Source organism: Salvelinus alpinus, chromosome 28 (genome assembly GCF_045679555.1).
Source record: "Salvelinus alpinus chromosome 28, SLU_Salpinus.1, whole genome shotgun sequence".
NCBI classification, from domain to species: domain Eukaryota; kingdom Metazoa; phylum Chordata; class Actinopteri; order Salmoniformes; family Salmonidae; genus Salvelinus; species Salvelinus alpinus.
The window spans coordinates 5,391,695-5,415,042 of NC_092113.1; the positions used below are offsets into that span (position 1 = coordinate 5,391,695).

The 23,348-nt window shown below is 44.0% G+C and overlaps 1 protein-coding gene across 1 annotated transcript in view; it reads right to left on the reverse strand.

Moving 5' to 3' along the window:
* Positions 1–14,906, reverse strand: part of LOC139556988 (semaphorin-3F-like) — a 106,804-nt gene extending 91,898 nt beyond the window's left edge. Inside the window, exons 1-2 of the mRNA XM_071371224.1 lie at positions 14,732–14,906; positions 14,508–14,591 (exon numbers count right to left, since the gene is read on the reverse strand). Of these exons, the coding sequence (XP_071227325.1) occupies positions 14,508–14,591; positions 14,732–14,739 (92 nt within the window). The 5' untranslated portion in view covers positions 14,740–14,906. The remainder of the gene's footprint in view (positions 1–14,507; positions 14,592–14,731) is intronic.
* Between the last annotated feature and the right edge of the window lie 8,442 nt (positions 14,907–23,348).

The following is a 23,348-nucleotide window of genomic DNA, read 5'->3' on the forward strand; positions in this document are numbered from 1 at the left end:
TTTACTGTTGTTTTTATTTCTTTACTTATCTATTGTTCACCGAATACCTATTTTTTACTTAAAAATTACACTGTTGGTTAGGACCTGTAAGTAAGCATTTCACTGTAAGGTCTACACCTATTGTATTCGGCACACGTGACAAATAAACTTTGATTTGATTTGAAGCTAACTGGTTAGCTACTTCCATACACAAATAAGAGAACACCTCACTCTGACCATTTTCCTCGCTTAGCAGAGCTGGTTAGGCTGTTTTCATGTTATCCAGAGCATTGGTGACTGTAACTGTGCTGCTGGCAACAATTTAATTATGCTTTTTTGACGGACGTTTACTGACACCAGCCATATTCAATAGGTGTTGAGCGTTCGGAAATTCAGCAGTTATTTTGCGCTCTGGCACACTCAGATGAGAGTGCTCTGAAATCGGTGTAGATAGCCAGAGCTAATTTATGTCCATTGAGAACACACAACGACTATACCACTTAGCTAAGAATGATGTGAATAATCAAGTCAATAAACGATGGGTAGTTAGTTAGATAGCATATAGTTAATGTATTATTAGCCAACTAACATTAGGTAGCTAGCTAACATACCGGTACCTACTGCTGTAATGATATGCTATGCGGGTCGTAAGGATAGCGTAGCCAACAAATTGTCCACCGACGTGTAGCGTAACTTATTTGAAAAGTAATTACTTTATTACATTGCTCAACATTTTCTTAACATTTGTAATAATTAGTTAAAGCAATGAATTTGTATCCGCTCTCGTCAGACTTCGGCTGCATATTTTCCGCCATTTTCTTCAAATCTGAAAACGTTGTGAAGTCACGCCTATTTTCGGAAGAATTGCATTATGTATACATCATATTTTGGCGAATGTAGTACGACATCCGGGAACTTTCTGCATATTAACTCTGCATACTATAACCAATAAGCATACTACATACTCAATTTACGTCACAAATAGTACAGTTAGTGCGGTTAGTATGAGTATTCGAACACAGCTATAGTCACCCTGTTCATGGCTCCTTAGCAACTTTGCAGTATTTCCTTTTTTTGTGTGTTATTTCTCAAATTATTGGCTCAGAACGTCCTCTGCACTATTACATACAGCCAGAAAGAACTTAGAGCGGTGGTAATTCACCACCATTTCGACCAGAAATACGACTTTCCTGAACTGAACCTGTGTTTGTACCCCCCAAGGCAATTCCACTTGTCCCAGAGACTGCTCCAAGACGCCGCCGGCAGAGATGAGGTATTCAGAGTGGACTTTAATTCTGACTCAGGAGGTGTGCATACCATCCACCACGAGCTCAGGGCGAGGATCTTCTTCCAGAGAGACAACAGGGACTGTAACATACTCTGTTTCACGGAATCATAGCTCAATCCTGATATACTGTCCCCTTCCAGCCAGCTGGGTTGTCAGTACATCGCGCAGACAGGAATAAAGACCTCTCCGGGAAAAAGAAAGGCAGAGGTGTATGTTTCATGATTAACTACTTATGGTGTGATTGTGGTAACGTACAGAAACTCAAGTCCTTTTGTTCACCAGATCTAGAATACCTCACAATAAAATGCCGACCACATTACCTCCTGAGAGAATTCTCTTCGGTCATCGTCACAGCTGTGTATATTCCCCGTCAAGCCAATACCATGACGGCTCTCAAGGAACTACACTGGACTTTGGGTAAACTGGAAACCGCATATCCTGAGGCCGCATTTATTGTAGCTGGGGACTTTAATAAAGCAAATATTAGAAAAACGCTACCCAAGTTTTATCAACACATTGCCTGTGCCACTCGCGTATCAAAAACTCTCGACCATTGCTACTCCCCCTACCGGGACGGCTACAAGGCCCTCCCTCGCCCTCCCTTCGGCAAATCAGATCACGCCTCCATCCTGCTCCCCGCTTCCTATAGGCAAAGACTCAAACAGGAAGTACCGATGGAAAGGACTGGTCTGACCAATCGGAATCCATGCTTCAAGGTTGTTTTGATCAAGCGGACTGAGATATGTTCCGGGTTTGCCTCTGAGAATAACATTGACGTATCCACTGACACGGTGACTGAGCTCATCAGGAAGTGTATAGGGGATGTTGTTCCCACTGTGACGATTAAAACCTATCCAAACCAAAAACAGTGAATAGATGGCAGCATTCGCGTAAAACTGAAAGTGCGAACCACCGCATTTAACCATGGCAAGGTGACTGGGACTATGGTTGATTACAAACAGTCCAGTTATGCCCTTCGTAAAGCAATTAAACGGGCATAAAGTCAGTAAGGAGACAGAGTGGAGTCGCAATTCAACGCCACAGTCACAAGATGAATGTGGCAGGGACTCCAGACAATCATGGATTATAAGGGGAAAACCAGCCACGTCGCGGACACCGGCGTCTTGCTCCCGGACATGCTCCCGGACAGTGCCGCCGATTTGGAGACCGTAAGCATCCCTAGTCGCGTCCTCAGAGCATGAGCAGACCAGCTGGCTTGTTTATTCCATGTGTAACTCTGTGTTGTTGTTTGTGTCGCACTGCTTTGCTTTATCTTGGCCAGGTCGCAGTTGTAAATGAGAACTTGTTCTCAACTAGCCTACCTGGTTAAATAAAGGTGAAATAAATACACATTTTAAAAATGCTTGGCTAGTCAGAGGGCCTCCAACTCACAGAAGGAATATTTTGTTCACAGACTATGACAGACTCCCCTCCACCTGCGGATGCACCTGTGCCGTAGTCTTGAGACATTTAACCAATCATGACTCATATTGTTTACACATCACGAGAACAGTCTGTTCATTGAGCTATGACACCATGCATCCAAAGCATACATAGCTTATTTTGTTGTAGGGAGTTGTGTCTCCTGTTACTCTGCTGTCTCTTTTGTCACTTTAGGCTCCATGTGTTATGACTTCATTGCATAAATCAAGAGCCCAGTGTTCAAGAACCCAATTATGTGTTTGAGGAGGTGCGTGCTGCTACCCGAATGTCTGTCTGGAGGGTCCAACAGTGTGTGTGTTGTGGCTCCTCTCCAGTAGCAGCTGTAACCAGGCTCCCTCCACGCTGGTCTAGGGTCCAATGTGTAATCTAGGCCAAGTGGTGAACTTTGGAGTTGACCATTAAGCTCTTGCACTCCTAAATACTGGATTCAGCACCTCCCTTCAAAGGCTGTTAAGACCCTGCTGTCTTATCTGCTCCTATTTGAAGTCCTTCACTTCCATCGTACTTTTTTCAATTTACTGATTTCTTTATATGAACTGTAACTCAGTCAAATATTTTAAATTGTTGCATGTTGCATTTACAATACCAGTCAAAAGTGTATTTTTTTTTTTACTATTTACGTTGTAGAATAATAGTGAAGACATCAAAACTATGAAATAACACATATGGAATCATGTATTAACCAAAAAAGTGTGGACTCTGCGGTCCAACTCATCCCAAACGATCTCAATTGGGTTGAGGTCGGGTGATTGTGGAGGCCAGGTCATCTGATGCAGCACTCCATTATTCTCCTTCCTGGACAAATAGCCCTTACACAGCCTGGAGGTGTGTTGGGTCATTGTCCTGTTGAAAAACAAATGATAGTCCCACTAAGCGCAAACCAGATGGGATGGCGTATCGCTGCAGAATGCTGTGATAGCCATGCTGGTTAAGTGTGCCTTGAATACTAAATAAATCATTGACAGTGTCACCAGCAAAGCACCCCTACACCATCCCACCTCCTCCTCCATGCTTCACGGTGGGAACCACACATGCAGAGATAATCTGTTGACCTACTCCTCGTCTCACAAAGACACGGCGGTTGGAATCAAAAATCTCAAATTTGGACTCATCAGACCAAGGGACAGATTTCCACCAGTTTAATGTCCATTGCTCGTGTTTCTTGTCCCAAGCAAGTCTCTTATTATTATTGGTGTCCTTTAGTAGTGATTTCTTTGCAACAATTCGACCATGAAGGCCTGATTCACGCAGTCTCCTCTGAACATTTGATGTTGAGATGTGTCTGTTACTTGAACTGTGAAGCATTTATTTGGGCTGCAATCTGAACTAATGAACTTATCCTCTGCAGCAGAGGTAACTCTGCGTCTTCCTTTCCTGTGGCAGTCCTCATGAGAGCCAGTTTCATCATAGCGCTTGATGGTTTTTGCAACTGTACTTGAAGAAACTTTCAAAGTTCTTGAAATTTTCAGGATTGACTGACCTTCTGTAACGTTCATCGTTGGGAGAAAGAGAGGAGGACCAAGATGCAGCGAGGTGAGTATTCATATTCCTTTTAATGAAAACCGAATACTCGAACAAAGCAAAAAAATAACGATAAAAGAGAATAACACGAAACGAAACAGTCCTGTCTGGTGACATACACAAAGACACAGGAAACAGGAACAATCACCCACAACCCACAATGACAAAACAGGCTACCTAAATATGGCTCCCAATCAGAGACAACGACTGACACCTGCCTCTGATTGAGAACCATATCAGGCCAAACACATAGAAACAGACAAACTAGACATACAACATAGAATGCCCACTCACATCACACCCTGACCAAACAAAACATAGAAACATACAAAGCAAACTATGGTCAGGGCGTGACACCTTCATGTCTTAAAGCAATGATGCACTGTCGTTTCTCTTTGCTTATTTGAGCTGTTCTTGCCATAATATGGACTTGGTCTTTTACCAAATAGGGCTATCTTCTGTATACCACCCTACCTTGTCACAACACAACTGATGGGCTCAAACGCATTAACAAATTAACTTTTAACAAAGCACACCTGTTAATTGAAATGCATTCCGAGGACTACCTCATGAAGCTGGTTGAGAGAATGCCAAGAGTGTGCAAAGCTGTCATCAAGGTAAAGGGTGGCTACTTCGAAGAATCTCAAATATTAAATATATTTTGAGTTATTTAACACTTTTTTGCTTACTACATGATTCCATACATGTTAATTCATAGTTTTGATGTCTTCACTGTTATTTTACAATGTAGAAATAGTACAAATAAAGAAAAACCTGGGAATGAGTAGGTGTGTCCAAACTGTTGACTGGTACTGTATATTTTTGTTCAGTGCATCTAGCAAGCTGGGCAATAGTCCTTGAAATGTCGCCAGTCATTCAGGTGTAACCAGAGCCATATGTGTTAGTGAGCATGTTTGTTCTGCTGCGTCCAAGCTCACTCTCTGACAAAATTATTTCCAGACACTCAAAGTAAACTGGGCAAAGTAAACACAATATCACAGCGCCTGACTACAAAACTACTGGCAGCAACAACAAAAAATGTATTCAGAAGATAAATTAGCATCTGCTTTTGTTTGGGTCACCTAAACATCAAAAGAGCTCCAAAGATAGTCTCAAACACTGTTAGCAAACAAACTCAAGCTGTGTCCATGAATCTAGATGGACAGGGAGGGACAAGACAGGTATGCCCCCTGCTCTCCCCCTTATGTGATAGAACAAAAGTGGAGCTTTTGCGTCACCCCACATTTATGCAGTCCATCGACCCTCCCCCGCCTGTCTCTGTTGGTAATCCAGGCCCCCAGGTCTCAATCCCTTGAAGCGGAGGTCCTGTGTGTTGTAATGGTACAACATGAGCGAGGCAGCATTAGAGAGCTATTTTGCCGAGAGGAAAAAAAGAAAGGGCGATCTATGGACACCCACCCATCACATTCCAACACCTGTTTCAAATGGGCTTGCTCTTTTTATTTAAACAATAAACACTGGATTCTTTTGTAATTACCACTATGTCTTGCCCTACTATTTATACCCAACAGCTGTTTTCCAGCATTGGATTGGCTTATGAAAGAACATTATTTATTTAATTTTTACATGCATGTTTGTTTTTGCCAGACCAAAATCCTGGCTTAACAGACCTTCAGTAATGTTGCCATTATTTTGATATAGATTTCACACACATTACAGTCCAATACAGTCAAGGCTGCACTGCACATCCAGAAGTATATGTTCAGTAGAACATGCTTTATCAGAATCAGAACTTAGAAAATGCAACACTGAACTCTAAAGTAGAAGTAGAAGAATCCAAGACAACAAGCACTTCAGTCTCCGGGCCAAGAGACCAGTGAACAAGTGAGCAAATCAAAGTGAGACACAGAGACACCAGTCATGATAAATGCCTCTCTAGAGTCCTACTATCACTGGCTACATCTTCACTCTGTAAAAAGATTTAAGAATGGTGCATTGGGTTCCCAAAATTCACTTCAGTCAAAGTACAGTGGATATAGTAGGCATAGCACCAGGCCGTCCATGCCGCTACTCCATGCTTGTCTGAAAAAGACTGGCTCTATTTCTGGCAGGGGGCCAATAATCTTCAGAATGGAGGCTTAATACCCCGCGGGTTGACAGCTGCATGGATTAGCTCCCCTTGCCCGCTGTCAATGATGCCCCTGTATTGTGCCATTCCCTGTAAAAGCGGCACCAGATTTAGGAAGGAGGGTAAAGGAGAGGAGAGGGAGGGGGGTTAACAGTCAGGTGCTTCTGCTTTTGAAGTCTTGGTGACATGCACAAGTGCTTTGTGCTGGCAGTATACAGTATTTATATGCTATTAATAGTATATAATCAGTCTGATACTATCTCTCACTGTCAGTGGACGTACACTGATAATAAAAGAGAACTCTGCCCTTCCTCACCAGAGAGCTACTTGTCTTTTACATGGAGGGCCACATTGGGTGTTTTTCAATATGCATACTACTGTGCTCCACACTCTCATGCTCCAAGTGCATTATCCGAAGATGTTCTCTTGAGTACGTTCTTGTGAGGACGAGAGTGTGGAGAAAGCATAAAACATTTAATTTGAGAAGCACTCGCACTCCCCCTACTGTATTAACTCACGCTGCATCTCCCCATTCACTGAACCTTCTTCCAGCCAGAACAATGGCAACAATAGAGACGAAACAAAATATACACGAAGCAAATGTTTTACTTCATAATTATCAGCTAGATATGTGAATCGTAGTCTAGCTAGACAGATAGCTGGTTAAACAGGCAAAAATGACCTAAAACGAATGTTATGCAAGGTAGATGTCAATTATTTGTGGGCAGCGAGCTAAAAATGATTTGTGGCTAGCTAGCTAGCCAGTTAGTCCTATTGACTTACTACCGACTTACCCATTCACTGAACCTTCCTTCTTCTAGCCAGGACAATGGCAATAGAGACGAAACAAGATATACACAAAGCAAACATTTTACTTCATAACTATCAGCTAGCTATATGTGAAAACAGACAAAAATGAACTAAAACCAATTTTATCAAAGGTAGATAAAAACAGTTTGCGATCATTGTGAGGGGTTTTCTCCAATGGTTTGAACTAGGATTTTGACTTCCTGGGAAAATGGAGGTGAGCTTAGGGAATGGTCAATTAGGTGGGTGAGTGCACCTGTGAACTTCGACTAATGCTCTCCTGCTATCTCTCTCAGAATGACCTTCTTGATCCAAATCAGTCAGGTTTCAAGACTAGTCATTCAACTGAGACTGCTCTTCTCTGTGTCACGGAGGCGCTCCGCACTGCTAAAGCTAACTCTCTCTCCTCTGCTCTCATCCTTCTAGACCTATCGGCTGCCTTTGATACTGTGAACCATCAGATCCTCCTCTCCACCCTCTCCGAGCTGGGCATCTCCGGCAAGGTCCACGCTTGGATTGCGTCCTACCTGACAGGTCGCTCCTACCAGGTGGCGTGGCGAGAATCTGTCTCCGCACCACGTGCTCTCACCACTGGTGTCCCCCAGGGCTCTGTTCTAGGCCCTCTCCTATTCTCGCTATACACCAAGTCACTTGGCTCTGTCATATCCTCACATGGTCTCTCCTATCATTGCTATGCAGACGACACACAATTAATCTTCTCCTTTCCTTCCCCGGGTGAATCGCATCTCTGCATGTCTGGCAGACATATCAGTGTGGATGACGGATCACCACCTCAAGCTGAACCTCGGCAAGACGGAGCTGCTCTTCCTCCCGGGGAAGGACTGCCCGTTCCATGATCTCGCCATCACGGTTGACAACTCCATTGTGTCCTCCTCCCAGAGTGCTAAGAACCTTGGCGTGATCCTGGACAACACCCTGTCGTTCTCAACTAACATCAAGGCGGTGACCCGTTCCTGTAGGTTCATGCTCTACAACATTCGCAGAGTACGACCCTGCCTCACGCAGGAAGCGGCGCAGGTCCTAATCCAGGCACTTGTCATCTCCCGTCTGGATTACTGCAACTCGCTGTTGGCTGGGCTCCCTGCCTGTGCCATTAAACCCCTACAACTCATCCAGAACGCCGCAGCCCGTCTGGTGTTCAACTTTCCCAAGTTCTCTCACGTCACCCCGCTCCTCCGCTCTCTCCACTGGCTTCCAGTTGAAGCTCGCATCCGCTACAAGACCATGGTGCTTGCCTACGGAGCTGTGAGGGGAACGGCACCTCCGTACCTTCAGGCTCTGATCAGGCCCTACACCCAAACAAGGGCACTGCGTTCATCCACCTCTGGCCTGCTCGCCTCCCTACCTCTGAGGAAGTACAGTTCCCGCTCAGCCCAGTCAAAACTGTTCGCTGCTCTGGCACCCCAATGGTGGAACAAACTCCCTCACGACGCCAGGTCAGCGGAGTCAATCACCACCTTCCGGAGACACCTGAAACCCCACCTCTTTAAGGAATACCTAGGATAGGATAAAGTAATCCTTCTAACCCCCCCCCCCCCCCCCCTTAAAAGAGTTAGATGCACTATTGTAAAGTGGTTGTTCCACTGGATATCATAAGGTGAATGCACCAATTTGTAAGTCGCTCTGGATAAGAGCGTCTGCTAAATGACTTAAATGTAAATGTAAATGTAGATGTCAATTATTCGTGTGTAGCTAGCTAACAATTATCTGTGGCTATCTGGATAGCTAACAGTAGTAGCTAGCCAGTTATCTCTATTGACTTAGTATGGGATTACGACCTACTCACACTACAGTGCGTATTGTAGGCAGGTAACCATGTCACAAATAACACAGCATGTACTATTAACATATTAAGATAAAATATTGTAGTCAAGCAACATATGAGATGTGAATAGGCAACATTTCATTCCTAAAACCGGGAGTGTATTTTCTCTCGCTTCAGCGCAAATAATGGCCGCCATTAACTTCAAGAAAATGTGCAACATTTTTACGTGATTGCGTAATATTTCTTTGAATACTTTCCGTTGATGCATGCTTCAAAAAATGTACAAACGGAATACGCATTCGAGAAGTGCCCTCCGTACTCTGTTGAGCATACTTTGATTTGGACTCATACTCCGACCCTCCCATACTCTAATTTGCATGCTCGGAGCACAGTAGTATGCATTTTGAGAAACACCCAATGTCTTTGATGTGGTGAGGTCAAATTTGTGGGTACAAAAAAAAGTCCTTTTACATTTTAGTCATTTAGCAGATGCTCTTATCCAGAGAGACTTACAGTTAGTGCATTAATCTTAAGATAGCTAGGCGGGACAACCACATATCACAATCATAGTAAGTACATTTTTCTTCAATAAAGTACATAAAAAGTTAAGTGTGAGTGTTATTTAGCTACGGGATTATTTAAGATACTCTTTGAAGAGGTAGGGTTTCAGAAGAGGGTAAGGGATTCTGCTGTCGTAGCTTCAGGGGGGGAGCTGGTTCCATCATTAGGGTGCAAGGACAGAGAAGAGCTTGGACAGGGCTGAGCGGGAGCTGCCCTACCGCAGAGGGCAGGGCCAAGAGAGGGCCAAGAGACCAGAGCTGGCACAATGTCTGGAGTAATGAAAAAACATTTAATTCCAAAGTCGGCATCATACAGCCTAGTATATCTTAGGTCTTGTGTTCTTAAAGATTTGTCACAATAATTGTAATAATTGAAAGTGACTTTTATAAGAAAAAAAGAAGGCACAAAACCGAGAATCACGTCTCAGAAATTATTTAACGATGGCACTGCTCATAAAAATAATATAGACTCATAATGGCACCAACAGTAGCGGGCCTATGTATTTTAAGTCTGCCACACTCACTGATATCACCAATTATCACTCTCTTCCCCACTTCCCCCTCCTCTTGACCTCTAGGGCCCATGCTGGCCCTCATATTACCCCAGCAAAACTCACTGAGGATGTCATGACAACCGTCTCAAGAGGCCAGTTGTATTTGTGGTGAGTTGGAGCCTGGCAACTGCTTGAATGCACCAAATCCTTGACGCCAAATTTAAGGAACGGAGAGTGTCAGAGAAAGTGATGATGAACAATAGCCAGGTCCCTATCTGAACATATATCTACATGATACCAGCTTTGTGGTGGGTTTCTGATGCACTGAAGTTCCCTCCAGTTGTTCTCTTACATCAAATGTCAAGATGGAACAATTAATGAACATGCTTCATTGCAAGTCTGCTACATAAAGATACATAATAAATTATAAGCATTATTATAAGACATTATAAAGGCTCATATGTCGTTATAACAAGTAATGCAGTATTATACTATACCTCTCTGCTTTATGTAAAGTTTTACTTACCACAATAACAACGTCATTAGTATATCACCTTCAAACATGCAATGCAAAGTGATTTACAAAAACAAGTACAATAGACAACTGAGACATATAACACATAGTTATTACTAGGGTTTCAGAGTAGGGATTCATATTTCCCAGTGAACCTACGAATGTTCAATCCCTGCAATAAAGCATATATTTCCATCAATAAAGCTTGTAAATGCAGAGATTCCCCCTAAACTGAAAATTACATTTAAAAGCATAATACCATTATTATACAGCATGTGCCACTGTAAATTACACCATCCCAAATATATTTTGACCATTTACTGCAAGATGTCAGCCAGATTTCTCTTCTCTCCCTTTCTTCTTACATTGTCACCTGTCTATCTAATTCACAGGTATTGTGAATTACTTGGAGATGTTATGGCAATCTCTTTTTAAGAGATAAGACAAACACTAAGATAAAAGTTAAAGGTAAATCTCAAATAAAAATAGAGCTATTATGCACATCCTTAGGAGTCGGACAAACAGGACTTAGGAGCTGTCCAATTATACATAGTAGCAATGAAAACTGTCGCTCAACCAACCTTTGCCAGGTGACTGTGCCAGGACTCAAGGATAAGTCACAGTTGGATAGGTGGTGTTGCAAAATGAAATGAATCCACACTGGAGTATGAGAGCCTACATAGCCTGTTTCTATTTCAAAGAGTAGGGGAGATAAAGTTTTAGGAAACAGAATGGCGGTCAACAGAAATGAGTCAAGCAAGGCTCAAGATGAGAGATGGAGTATAAACTATACAGACAGGCAGGCTAAAGAAAGGTCAAAGTTATCGGTTCAGATAAGAGGAATACAGTATGTACATAGAAGTGCATGTGAACAAGAGAGATGAATGATCATACAGAGATGGACTTTTTTTTAAACGCTCGTTATGAAAATAATGCATATTAAAAGCTTCAGAGAGCCTTTCCTTTATCATACGCTTGATTTATTTAATACTCTTTAATAGTCCTATAATCTTTTTTCTTCAAACTCACTGTGACCGAAGTTCCATCATTAATAGTACATTCCAATAACCTACTGTATGATTTCTTTCATGTTTTCTTTCATGTTTTCTAAATCTTACCATACCAACCTTACCATATTGACATATTTCTAAAGGCAAAGACAATTATAGAAGGATGCCGAATGTTGGTAAATGTTGTAAATGTTGGTAAACATCCATTTAAGGACCATAATCTGCCTTTTCACCACTCACAGACCTTTTCCCTGGATTGCACGTGTTAGCAAATCTACCATAACTTTCTTTTCCCCCGTTTTCATCCATACACTTAAAATGAAAAACCATTCTATGATTTCACTAAAGAGATGTCCTTGAGTCTATCCTTTAATATTTCAACCATGGCTGTAAAGGGCGAAAACCACTGAGAGCTTTTCCATGTTTTCCCCTCATGTATTTGTCGAGGCCCTCGCTCCTACCACAACGCTAGACCACTGTTTGACGCACTAAAAAAAGGAGGAGCAGTAAGTGTAGAATATATATTTCCATGTCAGAAATTACAGTGTGTCCATGCTTGTGTTTTTTCAGCTTCATGTCATTTGTTCATAAGGTCTTAGTGTAGAGTTTCCAGTGTCATGTGGGATAGTGTGCAGGTAGGGGAAACACTTGCAACATGACCACGTGTCACAGGACCACAAAACTTGTGAACAACTAGTAGGCCTACACTGAACACATCCTGCATTTATCTCTTAGATTAAACACTACACAAACAACACTATGAGAGTGGGCCCTATTCTAATAATAGTCTAGCTAAGAGGATAATAATATGTGCTGACATTATTTGAGCATGGACAGATAGCATAGGGGTGAATCAGATAGCATAGGGGTAAATCAGATAGCATAGGGGTGCATCAGATAGCATAGGGGTGCATCAGATAGCATAGGGGTGCATCAGATAGCATAGGGGTGAATCAGATAGCATAGGGGTGCATCAGATAGCATAGGGGTGCATCAGATAGCATAGGGGTGAATCAGATAGCATAGGGGTGAATCAGATAGCATAGGGGTAAATCAGATAGCATAGGGGTGAATCAGATAGCATAGGGGTGAATCAGATAGCATAGGGGTAAATCAGATAGCATAGGGGTGAATCAGATAGCATAGGGGTGCATCAGATAGCATAGGGGTGAATCAGATAGCATAGGGGTGAATCAGAGACCATAGGGGTGAATCCATTTGAAATCAATCACTTTTTGACAGCACCCCTTTTGATTTGAATGAAACCTTCCATACATATTTGCCCATTGTGCTCAGAAAGTGACTTTTTGGACCTGAATGCCAAAACGTTCAAGAGATAAAGGTGCTTGTGTCCATCTGGCTAGTATCAAAAAGGGCTTTCTACAAAATAGCAGCCTTAGCGCAGAAAGCTTAGAATCTAGACCATAAGCAACACGCACGGATATGCATTGCCAAACAACGCTACTGCCACCTTCTGGTTTGGAGTATTTTAACAAGGCTGAGTGGCTGGCGACTTCCAAGGTCTTTGCTGTGTGAACACAAAAGAGATTGACAGATTGACAAACGTTTGACAATCCTACCGTGTGTCTGACCATTTACCGTGACCATTTTTAAATGTCAACTTCAAATGGGAAATGGACATCCCAAGGATCCAGGGGGGCGCAAAGACCATTCACTGGGGCAATGCTTGGGGCAAGACGCATCGCTGTGCCAGCTGTAAATTTAGTGATTGCTGTTTTTCCTTTCAAGTGACAACTACCAGAACGCAGTGGCTACAGCCTTACAATCGATGAAAACATACCTAAATATCAATATATTGCAAATGTGTCCTATGTTGTTGTTTTCCAGCTGGCTAGCATGAGGCAGTTCAGTCTTCAGAGGCACGTTATTTGCTGGAATCTTCAGTTTATTCTCCTTTCACTAGAGTAACACACTGTTTTTCAATTTAAAAAATGTGTCTTTCTGGTGCTCCTAAATATATTGGCAAATATATCAGTTATTGGTTAATATTTCCACTCTAAAATCGGTATCGGATCCAAAAATCCCTTATCGGTGGGGCTCTACCAAAAAGTCACATTCTGACTACTTCTTCCATGAGCAAACATGTATGGAAAGTTATGTTTAAATTAAAAGGGATGCTGTCAAAAAGTGATTGAATTCAAATGGATTTACCCCTAGGTCATAAAAAGTGTTGTGCTTTTAACTTAAAATACATTATGCAGAAGCTCTTCAGCCAGGAAAGCTGAGTATGAATTATACATAGGCACACTAAGCGGGAAACATATCATGTGCATTTTGAAACCTCATCTCTGGTCCTCAAAAAGTTGTCTCAGGAGTTTGTAACGAAAATAAGAAATAATCAACTCAGGCAGAAGTTTGCCTGCCATGTGGGGAGTGATTTCATACCAACATTATCAATCAGATCAGTAAACCTAAAATGAGATGATAGAGAGCCTAATAAAAGCCCCATCAGGAAAGTAGGCATATTTGCAAATGTGAAATAAGGAAACATCAGAGCATGTGGAATCATTTGCCATAATTGTATCATTTTGAGGGAGGCTGATGGGGCAAAAACTCTTACGTTGAACCACGTTTTTAATAAAGCCTTTATAACCTCGTTATTGCTAATGTCTTTATAGCTGCTTCATAAATAAATAATTCATAAGCAAACGCATGCCAGGATGGTAAGGGTTTTGGAACATTTTGGCAAAGCAGTACACGTAGCCTACACCTTTTTTTTATAACACCGTTTCTGTAGTATGACTTGACTAAGACATTATTTCTGAATCCTGAGGATGTTATGAGTTATAACGTTACCTATAAAGCTTTAGAAATTGTTGGACTCCTTGTAGCCTATAGCGTAAGCCTAGCGCGCTCTAACTGCGACTGAAGATGCCACAGGCCAATATGCATTACACAATGGTATTGCAAGAAAAGTAGACTCGTTTTCAAGACAACAATTGGCCTTTCTCTGTGACACAAACGTGCTCTAAAAATAAATTAGTATTAAACTCACTTGAAATGCAGGTTGGCTCTGCCGGCGATGTCGATGGACAGTAGACTAGATTTCACATTCCGTGGCGTTGAGTAGACTTCCAAACTAAAAGTAGAAAATGTGTATCTCTGTAAGGCAACTTGTAATTCGGCTTCGCTGCTTTGTTAAGGTTTCGCAAGTTGTCAAAAAGTTTTTCCTTTAATTATAGTCAATAGGAATTACGTGATGCTTTAGAAATCTCTTACGTTTCCATTTACCAGTAAATCCTCCCCTGAAAACGTCGGAATGACAAATCCGGGCAATATTAGAATTTTGCGTTAAATTAGTGCTGGCAGGTGTTATGAGCTTGTTCTTCTTCCTCCAACGCCCTCTGAGCTCTACTGTTGAAGGCGCTTGTCCCATTCTTGCTACCTCTGACCAAGCCAACCATGTCATAGTTAACTACCTCAATGCCAGGCAGAGCAGAGTGAATAGGAACTAACACTTTTTTCCTCTAGCAAGACCAATGTGAGATGTTCTTTCTGTCCTGTTTTTATTTGCATTTCGGGACTGAACTATATTGAATGAGTACGAATCAGAAACGAAAACTTAATCCAGTTTCATTTTTAAATGTGAAATACTTTTTTATTGACCAAATTGACAATTACAATTACAATTGCAATGTTAATTGGTCTACCAAACAATTTAAATAGGTAGCCTAGTTCCCTATGTGTCACGTTCCTGACCTATTTTTATGTTATTTTGATTATGTTTAGTTGGTCAGGGCGTGAGTTGGGGTGGGCATTGTATGTTGTGTGTGTTTTGTTTAGTCTATGGGTGTTGTATTGTGTATGGGATAGATAATTGTGAGGTTGTCTAGTTATGTCTATGGCTGCCTAGATTGGGTCTCAATCAGAGACAGCTGTCATTCATTTGTCTCTGATTGGGAGCCATATTTAAGGTAGCCATAGGCAGTAGGCTTTTGTGGGTAGTTGTCTTGTTTAACGTTTGTTGCTTGTCTGTGCACTTGCGTTATTTAGCTTCACGATCATTTGTTGTTTTGTTTGTTTGTCTAGTGTTTTCGTTTCATGTTCATCTTCGTTCATTTAATTAAAAGAAGATGGCTTATTTTCCTCATGCTGCGTTTTGGTCCGAATCTCTTCCACACGATCGTGACAGAACTACCCACCACAACAGGATCAAGCAGCGTGAGCGGAACCAACAACAGTGGCAAAGTAAACAGGACTCATGGACATGGGAGGATGTTTTGGACGGTAAAGGTTGCTACACATGGGAGGAGATCCTGGCTGGAAGGGATCGCCTCCCATGGGAACAGCTGGAGGCACTGAGGAGAGCAGAGGCTACCGGAGTGAAGAACCGGAGTTATGAGGGGACCCGTCTTGCACGGAAGCCTGAAAAGCCCGTGAGTAACACCCAAAAATTTCTTGGGGGGGGGGATAAAGGGGAGTGTGGCGAAGCCGGGTTGGATACCTGAGCCAACTCCTCGGGCTTGCCGTGGAGTGAGAAAGCGTCGTACTGGTCAGACACCGTGTTATGCGGTAAAGCGCACGGTGTCCCCAGTACGCGTGCTTAGCCCAGTGCGGGCTATTCCACCTTGCCGCACTGGGAGGGCTAGGTTGGGCATCGAGCCGAGTGCCATGAAGCCGGCCCAACGTATCTGGTCTCCAGTACGTCTCCTCGGGCCGGCGTACATGGCACCAGCCTTACAGGTGGTGTCCCCGGTTCGCCTGCATAGCCCAGTGCGGGCTATTCCACCTCGCCGCACTGGCAGGGCTACGGGGACCATTCAACCTGGTAAGGTTGGGGAGGCTCGGTGCTCAAGAGCACGTGTCCTCCTTCACGGTCCGGTATATCCGGCGCCACCTTCCCACCCCAGTTCAGTACCACCAGTGCCTACACCACGCACCAGGCTTCCAGTGCATCTCCAGAGCCCTGTTCCTCCTCCACGCACTCTCCCTATGGTGCGTGTCTCCAGCCCAGTGCCTCCAGTTCCGGCACCACGCACCAAGCCTCCTGTGCGTCTCCAGAGCCCTGTACGCACTGTTCCTTCTCCCCGCACTCGCCCTGAGGTGCGTGCCCTCAGCCCGGTACCTCCAGTTCCGGTACCACGCACCAGGCCTAGAGTGCGCCACGAGAGTCCAGTGTGCCCTGTTGTTGTTCCCCGCACTAGCCTGAAGGTGCGTGTCCTTAGCCCGGTACCTCCAGTTCCGGTACCACGCACCAGGCCTACAGTGCGCCTCAGCCGGCCAGAGTCTGCCGTCTGCCCAGCAGCGCCTGAACTGCCCGTCTGCCCAGCGGCGCCTGAACTGCCCGTCTGCCCAGCGGCGCCTGAACTGCCCGTCTGCCCAGCGGCGCCTGAACTGCCCGTCTGCCCAGCGGCGCCTGAACTGCCCGTCTGCCCAGCGGCGCCTGAACTGCCCGTCTGCCCAGCGGCGCCTGAACTGCCCGTCTGCCCAGCGGCGCCTGAACTGCCCGTCTGCCCAGCGGCGCCTGAACTGCCCGTCTGCCCAGCGGCATCTGAACTGCCCGTCTGCCATACGCCGTCTGAACTGTCCGTCTGCCATGAGCCTGCAAAGCCGCCCGTCTGCCATGAGCCTGCAAAGCCGCCCGTCTGCCATGAGCCTGCAAAGCCGCCCGTCTGCCATGAGCCTACAGAGCCGTCCGCCAGACAGGAGCCGCTAGAGCCGTCCGCCAGACAGGAGCCGCTAGAGCCTTCCGCCAGACCGGATCAGCCAGAGCCTTCCGCCAGACCGGATCAGCCAGAGCCTTCCGCCAGACCGGATCAGCCAGAGCCTTCCGCCAGACCGGATCAGCCAGAGCCTTCCGCCAGACCGGATCAGCCAGAGCCTTCCGCCAGACCGGATCAGCCAGAGCCTTCCGCCAGACCGGATCAGCCAGTGCCTTCCGCCAGACCGGATCAGCCAGTGCCTTCCGCCAGACCGGATCAGCCAGAGCCTTCCGCCAGACCGGATCAGCCAGAGCCTTCCGCCAGACCGGATCAGCCAGAGCCTTCCGCCAGACCGGATCAGCCAGAGCCTTCCGCCAGACCGGATCAGCCAGAGCCTTCCGCCAGACCGGATCAGCCAGAGCCTTCCGCCAGACCGGATCAGCCAGAGCCTTCCGCCAGACCGGATCAGCCAGAGCCTTCCGCGAGCCATGACCGTCCAGAGCCGTCAGCGAGCCATGACCGTCCAGAGCCGTCAGCGAGCCATGACCGTCCAGAGCCGTCAGCGAGCCATGACCGTCCAGAGCCGTCAGCGAGCCATGACCGTCCAGAGCCGTCAGCGAGCCATGACCGTCCAGAGCCGTCAGCGAGCCATGACCGTCCAGAGCCGTCAGCGAGCCATGACCGTCCAGAGCCGTCAGCCAGCCATGACCGTCCAGAGCCGTCAGCCAGCCATGACCGTCCAGAGCCGTCAGCCAGCCAAGAGCGTCCAGAGCCAGCCAGCCAGGATCCGCCAGTCATTCTGGTGTTGCCCCTCATTCTGGTGTTGCCCCTCATTCTGGTGTTGCCCCTCATTCCGGTGTTGCCCCTCATTCCGGTGCTGCTCCTTATCCTGATGATGCCCCTTAATTTAGGTGGGGTTATTTGGAGGGTGGGCATTGTGAGGGGGATAAAGAAGCGGGGATTGATTATGGTGGGGTGGGGACCTCGCCCTCAGCCTGAGCCACCACCGTGGACAGATGCCCACCCAGACCCTCCCCTAGACTTTTGGTGGTGCGTTCGGAGTACGCACCTTGAGGGGGGGGTTATGTCACGTTCCTGACCTATTTTTATGTTATTTTGATTATGTTTAGTTGGTCAGGGCGTGAGTTGGGGTGGGCATTGTATGTTGTGTGTGTTTTGTTTAGTCTATGGGTGTTGTATTGTGTATGGGATAGATAATTGTGAGGTTGTCTAGTTATGTCTATGGCTGCCTAGATTGGGTCTCAATCAGAGACAGCTGTCATTCATTTGTCTCTGATTGGGAGCCATATTTAAGGTAGCCATAGGCAGTAGGCTTTTGTGGGTAGTTGTCTTGTTTAACGTTTGTTGCTTGTCTGTGCACTTGCGTTATTTAGCTTCACGATCATTTGTTGTTTTGTTTGTTTGTCTAGTGTTTTCGTTTCATGTTCATCTTCGTTCATTTAATTAAAAGAAGATGGCTTATTTTCCTCATGCTGCGTTTTGGTCCGAATCTCTTCCACACGATCGTGACACTATGGTAGCTTCCTGTTTAAGACATCGCTCTGTTGTCCCTGCTTAAGATTTTGTTAGGCGAGTGTTTTCTGGAAAACTTTAAAACAAGTGTAAATAGTTGAGCCAGTACTATACTATGTGGTGTTCACTACCAATTTGGAACTGAATCCTGTAATGGATAAGTCACCTCCTCAAAAAGGAAAGCTTAGTTCCCAGTGGACATTACTTCCCAGAACAGTATAGTGTCAATGAGTCATCATTAGCGTGTAGAGAGTATATGGAATTTCATGAAGTAGGCCCACGGTGCCCAGGTGGACCTAGAAAGGACACCCCTTGGTCACAATGATGATGAGTCATCTTTCCTTTTTGTCACTGTAGATTAACACAGTTGACATCAAGGGACCACCCACATTTGTCTTTGCCTTTCAGTTACTCACTAAGGAAGATTTTTCACTGAGATCTTGCTCCATAGTGTTGAAGGTTAGCTACCATTTTGCACAATGGCCAATGGAGACCCCTGGTTTGTTTTGGGAGTTTACAGGCAGGTGAGGAATGGCTTTGCTGTGATGTGAATACCTGTCTTATCCACCCCTCATGGTTGCCCTTTCTCCACTCGCCTGTTGTATGCCACCAAGCTGCAGGAATCGCTGAAGTTCCCAGACACTGGAATTACCCCACGCTGCCACATGAACAATGACAGCAGCAACATCTTTCTTAAATTGCACAGCATGAACTCAGTGGCCATGCCCACTTGTCTCCCTCCTCCCTTTCTCGTTCATTGTCATCTCCATCTAAATTCCTTAATGTATTTTGTTCTGAGTCAGTGTATCCCTGAAAGTGTAGGGATAGAAATATAGACACATTTTAGGAGAGATCATCCTGATGTTTCATAGAGCAATAGCTACAGTATGACTGATGATGGCGCTGTGACTTTGTGTGATCCCTAGGTCAACTGGCCCAAAGGAAATGTAGTGTGACTACCACCTGCCTTTATTCATATTTTGGGATGACAGAGAATGATGGAGAATTTTACTTCAATTGAACTGCAATGACAGCTAAACTCTCTTCCTTTACTAAGCTGATTATTGTGTTTTGTTAAGATTGAGTGTTTTGGTATGATAAATCATCATGAATTATAAACCATAGCCCTGGTTGTTCTTAGGGTGAAAAACCAACGTTGTGCAAAAGTTACACAATTAATAATTATGCATAAAACGGTCAGATCTGATGTTCGTGGAAATATTTGTTTAAAAATGCATAATGAACACATGGATATTAGAAAGAATCAAATTAAAATGATTTTTAAAAACGTTGTTCGTTGACATTCCTAAGTCGCCACATAAGTCATTCATTGGCTGGGTGATTCCAGTACCTTGGGTTGATCTAGACACCAGTGTCATTTACATTCAGGGTGTGTGTGACAGAGTTTCCTGAGCTGGAAATTAATAATATCCCTTACGAGATGTAAAACAGGATACAGGTCCAGGAGTTGAGATGCCACCTCTGCGTGTGGGTGTTCTCTCACAAACTTGCTGCCTCAATACCGAAAAAATCACCACCTGGTGTTGAACCAACCTTCTATGTGCTTTGACCAAAAACATTAAAATATCAAACTTTTCTGTGAATATGTATTGTGGACATGACATACCCTGTTGTTGTTGGCCTTCACAAGCCTTAGTTCTCTGAGTTTGAATAACCAGTGGGTGAAAGGAAATACCAGTGGTGGAATAAGTATCCAATTGTCATACCTCAGTAAAAGTAAGGATACCTTAATAGAAAATGACTCAGGTAAAAGTAAAAGTTACCCAGTAAAATAATACTTCAGTAAAAGACTAAAAGTATTTGGTTTTAAATATACTTAAGTATCAAAAGTAAATGTTACTGCTAAAATAAATAATTTAAAATTCCCTATATTAAGCAAAGCAGATGGCACCATTTTCTTGTTTTTAAAATGTATGTATAGCCAGGGGCACACTCCAACACTCCAACATTATTTACAAAATATGCATTTGTGTTTAGTGAGTCCGCCAGGCCAGAGGCAGTAGGGATGACCACATGTTTTCTCTTGATAAGTGCGTGATTTTGATAATTTTCCTGTCTTGCTAATCATTCAAAATATACTTTTGGTTGTCAGGGACAATGTATGGAATAAAAAGTACAATATTTTCTTGTACTGTATGTAGTGAATGTAGTGAAGTAAAAGTTCTCAAAAATATAAATAATAAAGTAAAGTACAGATACTCAAAAAACTACTTAAGCAGTACTTTAAAGTATTTTTACTAAAGTACTTTACACCACTGCATTTTAGCCATAACAGAGCCATAACTTGCTCAATAGGCAAGTTGTTGGACATATTTCCTCCAAAGCATACTAATGATAGTACTCAGGCTGCAGAGATGGAATTTGGGAGTCTGGAACATCTGTCCAATGAAAGTATAAATCTATCATTCCTTAGTGCTAAGTGCAGGAAACTGCAAACAAATATGTTTCTGGTAATGCTTTAACTCATCAATGATGTATGCTCTTTTCATTTGGCACAGATCATTCTCCAAGATAGCTCTTCAAAAGTAATGAGACAGATCAGCTCAAATTTATCTGGATTACTGTAATGGTTTATAGCATATAGTTATAGTTTTATTGACATTCAGTAGGTTATCAGGGATGGGAATGTTTGGAAAACAGCTAAAACAAATGATTGTCAACAGGCTTAAAAAAAACATATTGGGAATAATCTTCTTGTGCAAGGATATACAATAATTCCAAAGTACATTTTTGGGGGGAGAAAACATCCATAACATTTAGACATGGATGAAGGCCGTTAACATCTAGTTGTTCAAGTTACCACAACGGACTTAATTTACCCAACTCAAAAGATGCCAGTGTGGTTTCTTTGAACGTTAACAACCTCTCACCCTAGCGGAATGGTGGTGTTGGTGGTGGTGTGTGTGTGCGTGGAGGGGGGATATTGGGGTGGATAGCATTTAGGCAATGGGGCATGGAGTGTTGGATCAAGCCATTCATCTGGTTTGCATAACTCTGTCATAACCAAGGAGATGGGGCTACGCATCATTCTGCTCTCTACTAGAATCTGTGTGTGTGTGTGTGTGTGTGTGTGTGTGTGTGTGTGTGTGTGTGTGTGTGTGTGTGTGTGTGTGTGTGTGTGTGTGTGTGTGTGTGTGTGTGTGTGTGTGTGTGTGTGTGTGCGTGCGTGCGTGCGTGCGTGCGTGCGTGCGTGCGTGCGTGCGTGCGTGCGTGCGTGCGTGCGCGTGCATGCGTGGGTGAATATGCCGATGTGCTGGTGAGGAAGGGGGTTGTCTGTCATTGTGGTTGTGTGTGCGTGTGTATTTGAGTCAATGAGTGTAGATGCATAGCTATGTGTAGCTCTGCTGTGTGAAATCACAGACAATAGTATTGTTGTTAACAAAAGCATGTTTAGTGCCAAAATGGGACAATTCCATTGCAATAGCCAAGAACCGGTGGGCATGTAAATCCACCCAAGGGATTAACCTTAAATGTAGTATAAACTGTCCCTCTGTGTCAACTGTTGTGAAGCACATCACAATTCATTTTTCTTTTATTATTTTATCTGAGGCTATGAGATATGTTTCAAAGTCACAAGGGTGTTGCGTCTCTCTTTTGACTGCTAAGGGAGTTCAAGGGGTGTGTTTAATGTGTTTACACCTCGCTGAAGGACTTTAATCATGCTCTGAGCAATTATACTTTATACAGCCCGCCAGCAGGAGACAGAGAAATGGGTAAACTCATGCAAGTTATCATCTGTCTCCCCCCAGGCTGCTCCATTCAAATGTCATGGCATCAAAGTGGTGGAAAGTTCTGGGCTGTCAGACGGCATCAGAAGCTTGTCATGGCCTCCGGTGGGACAACCCCATCCAGTGAAATGGAAACCAGCTTTCTGTTCATGTTCTCTGTTTAGATACACCGTCTTCTCTCTCAAAGATTGAGTGGCACCATCACAGAGGAATCACTTATGGGAAGACACAGACAATGCCATTTCTCTGAAATAAATCCTTTGAATTTATATCTTGCAATCATTATAAAATTCAAATCAGACATGAATCCCGTTATATATAAAACAGGATAAAAAAAATTATAGATTGGGTTCAAGTGTGTCCCCCGTAGGCTGGGCTTGGAGGGCTGTGATACTCGTCTGGGACCTTTGAAACCATAATTCCCAACAGCAAAACACTGAGAGCTGGAAAAGGACTACAACTCTGTCAAGACTGCAGTCACCAGGTCATACAGTATTTCTGAGCTGTGACAGAATGATAACAGAACCAAATTGTTTTATCCAAAGGGTACACTTATCCATTCATACACAAACATACCCGCCGATTAAGTGCTAGCTTGCAAAATCTGTATTTTATTATGGTCCTTTTGGACGTTACGTTGCTATAAGTACAGGTCAGAATGTGAATCTGATGTATCTATGTATCTGTTATGAGTAAAAATGTGAATCATGATATGAAATCAGTTTGTTCTTGATTTACAGGTGAACACTTTTATATGTTAGTGGTTGCCTTGAACAGGCAATTGCTAGTTATTATTTATGACTATGCCCTGAAATGTGTAATCAAGGTCTGAAAAGTGGAAATGTGTCATATTTACTGTACTCTCTCTGTCTTGTCCTGTCAAAAATACCTTGCCTGAGGACCTTTTCTGAG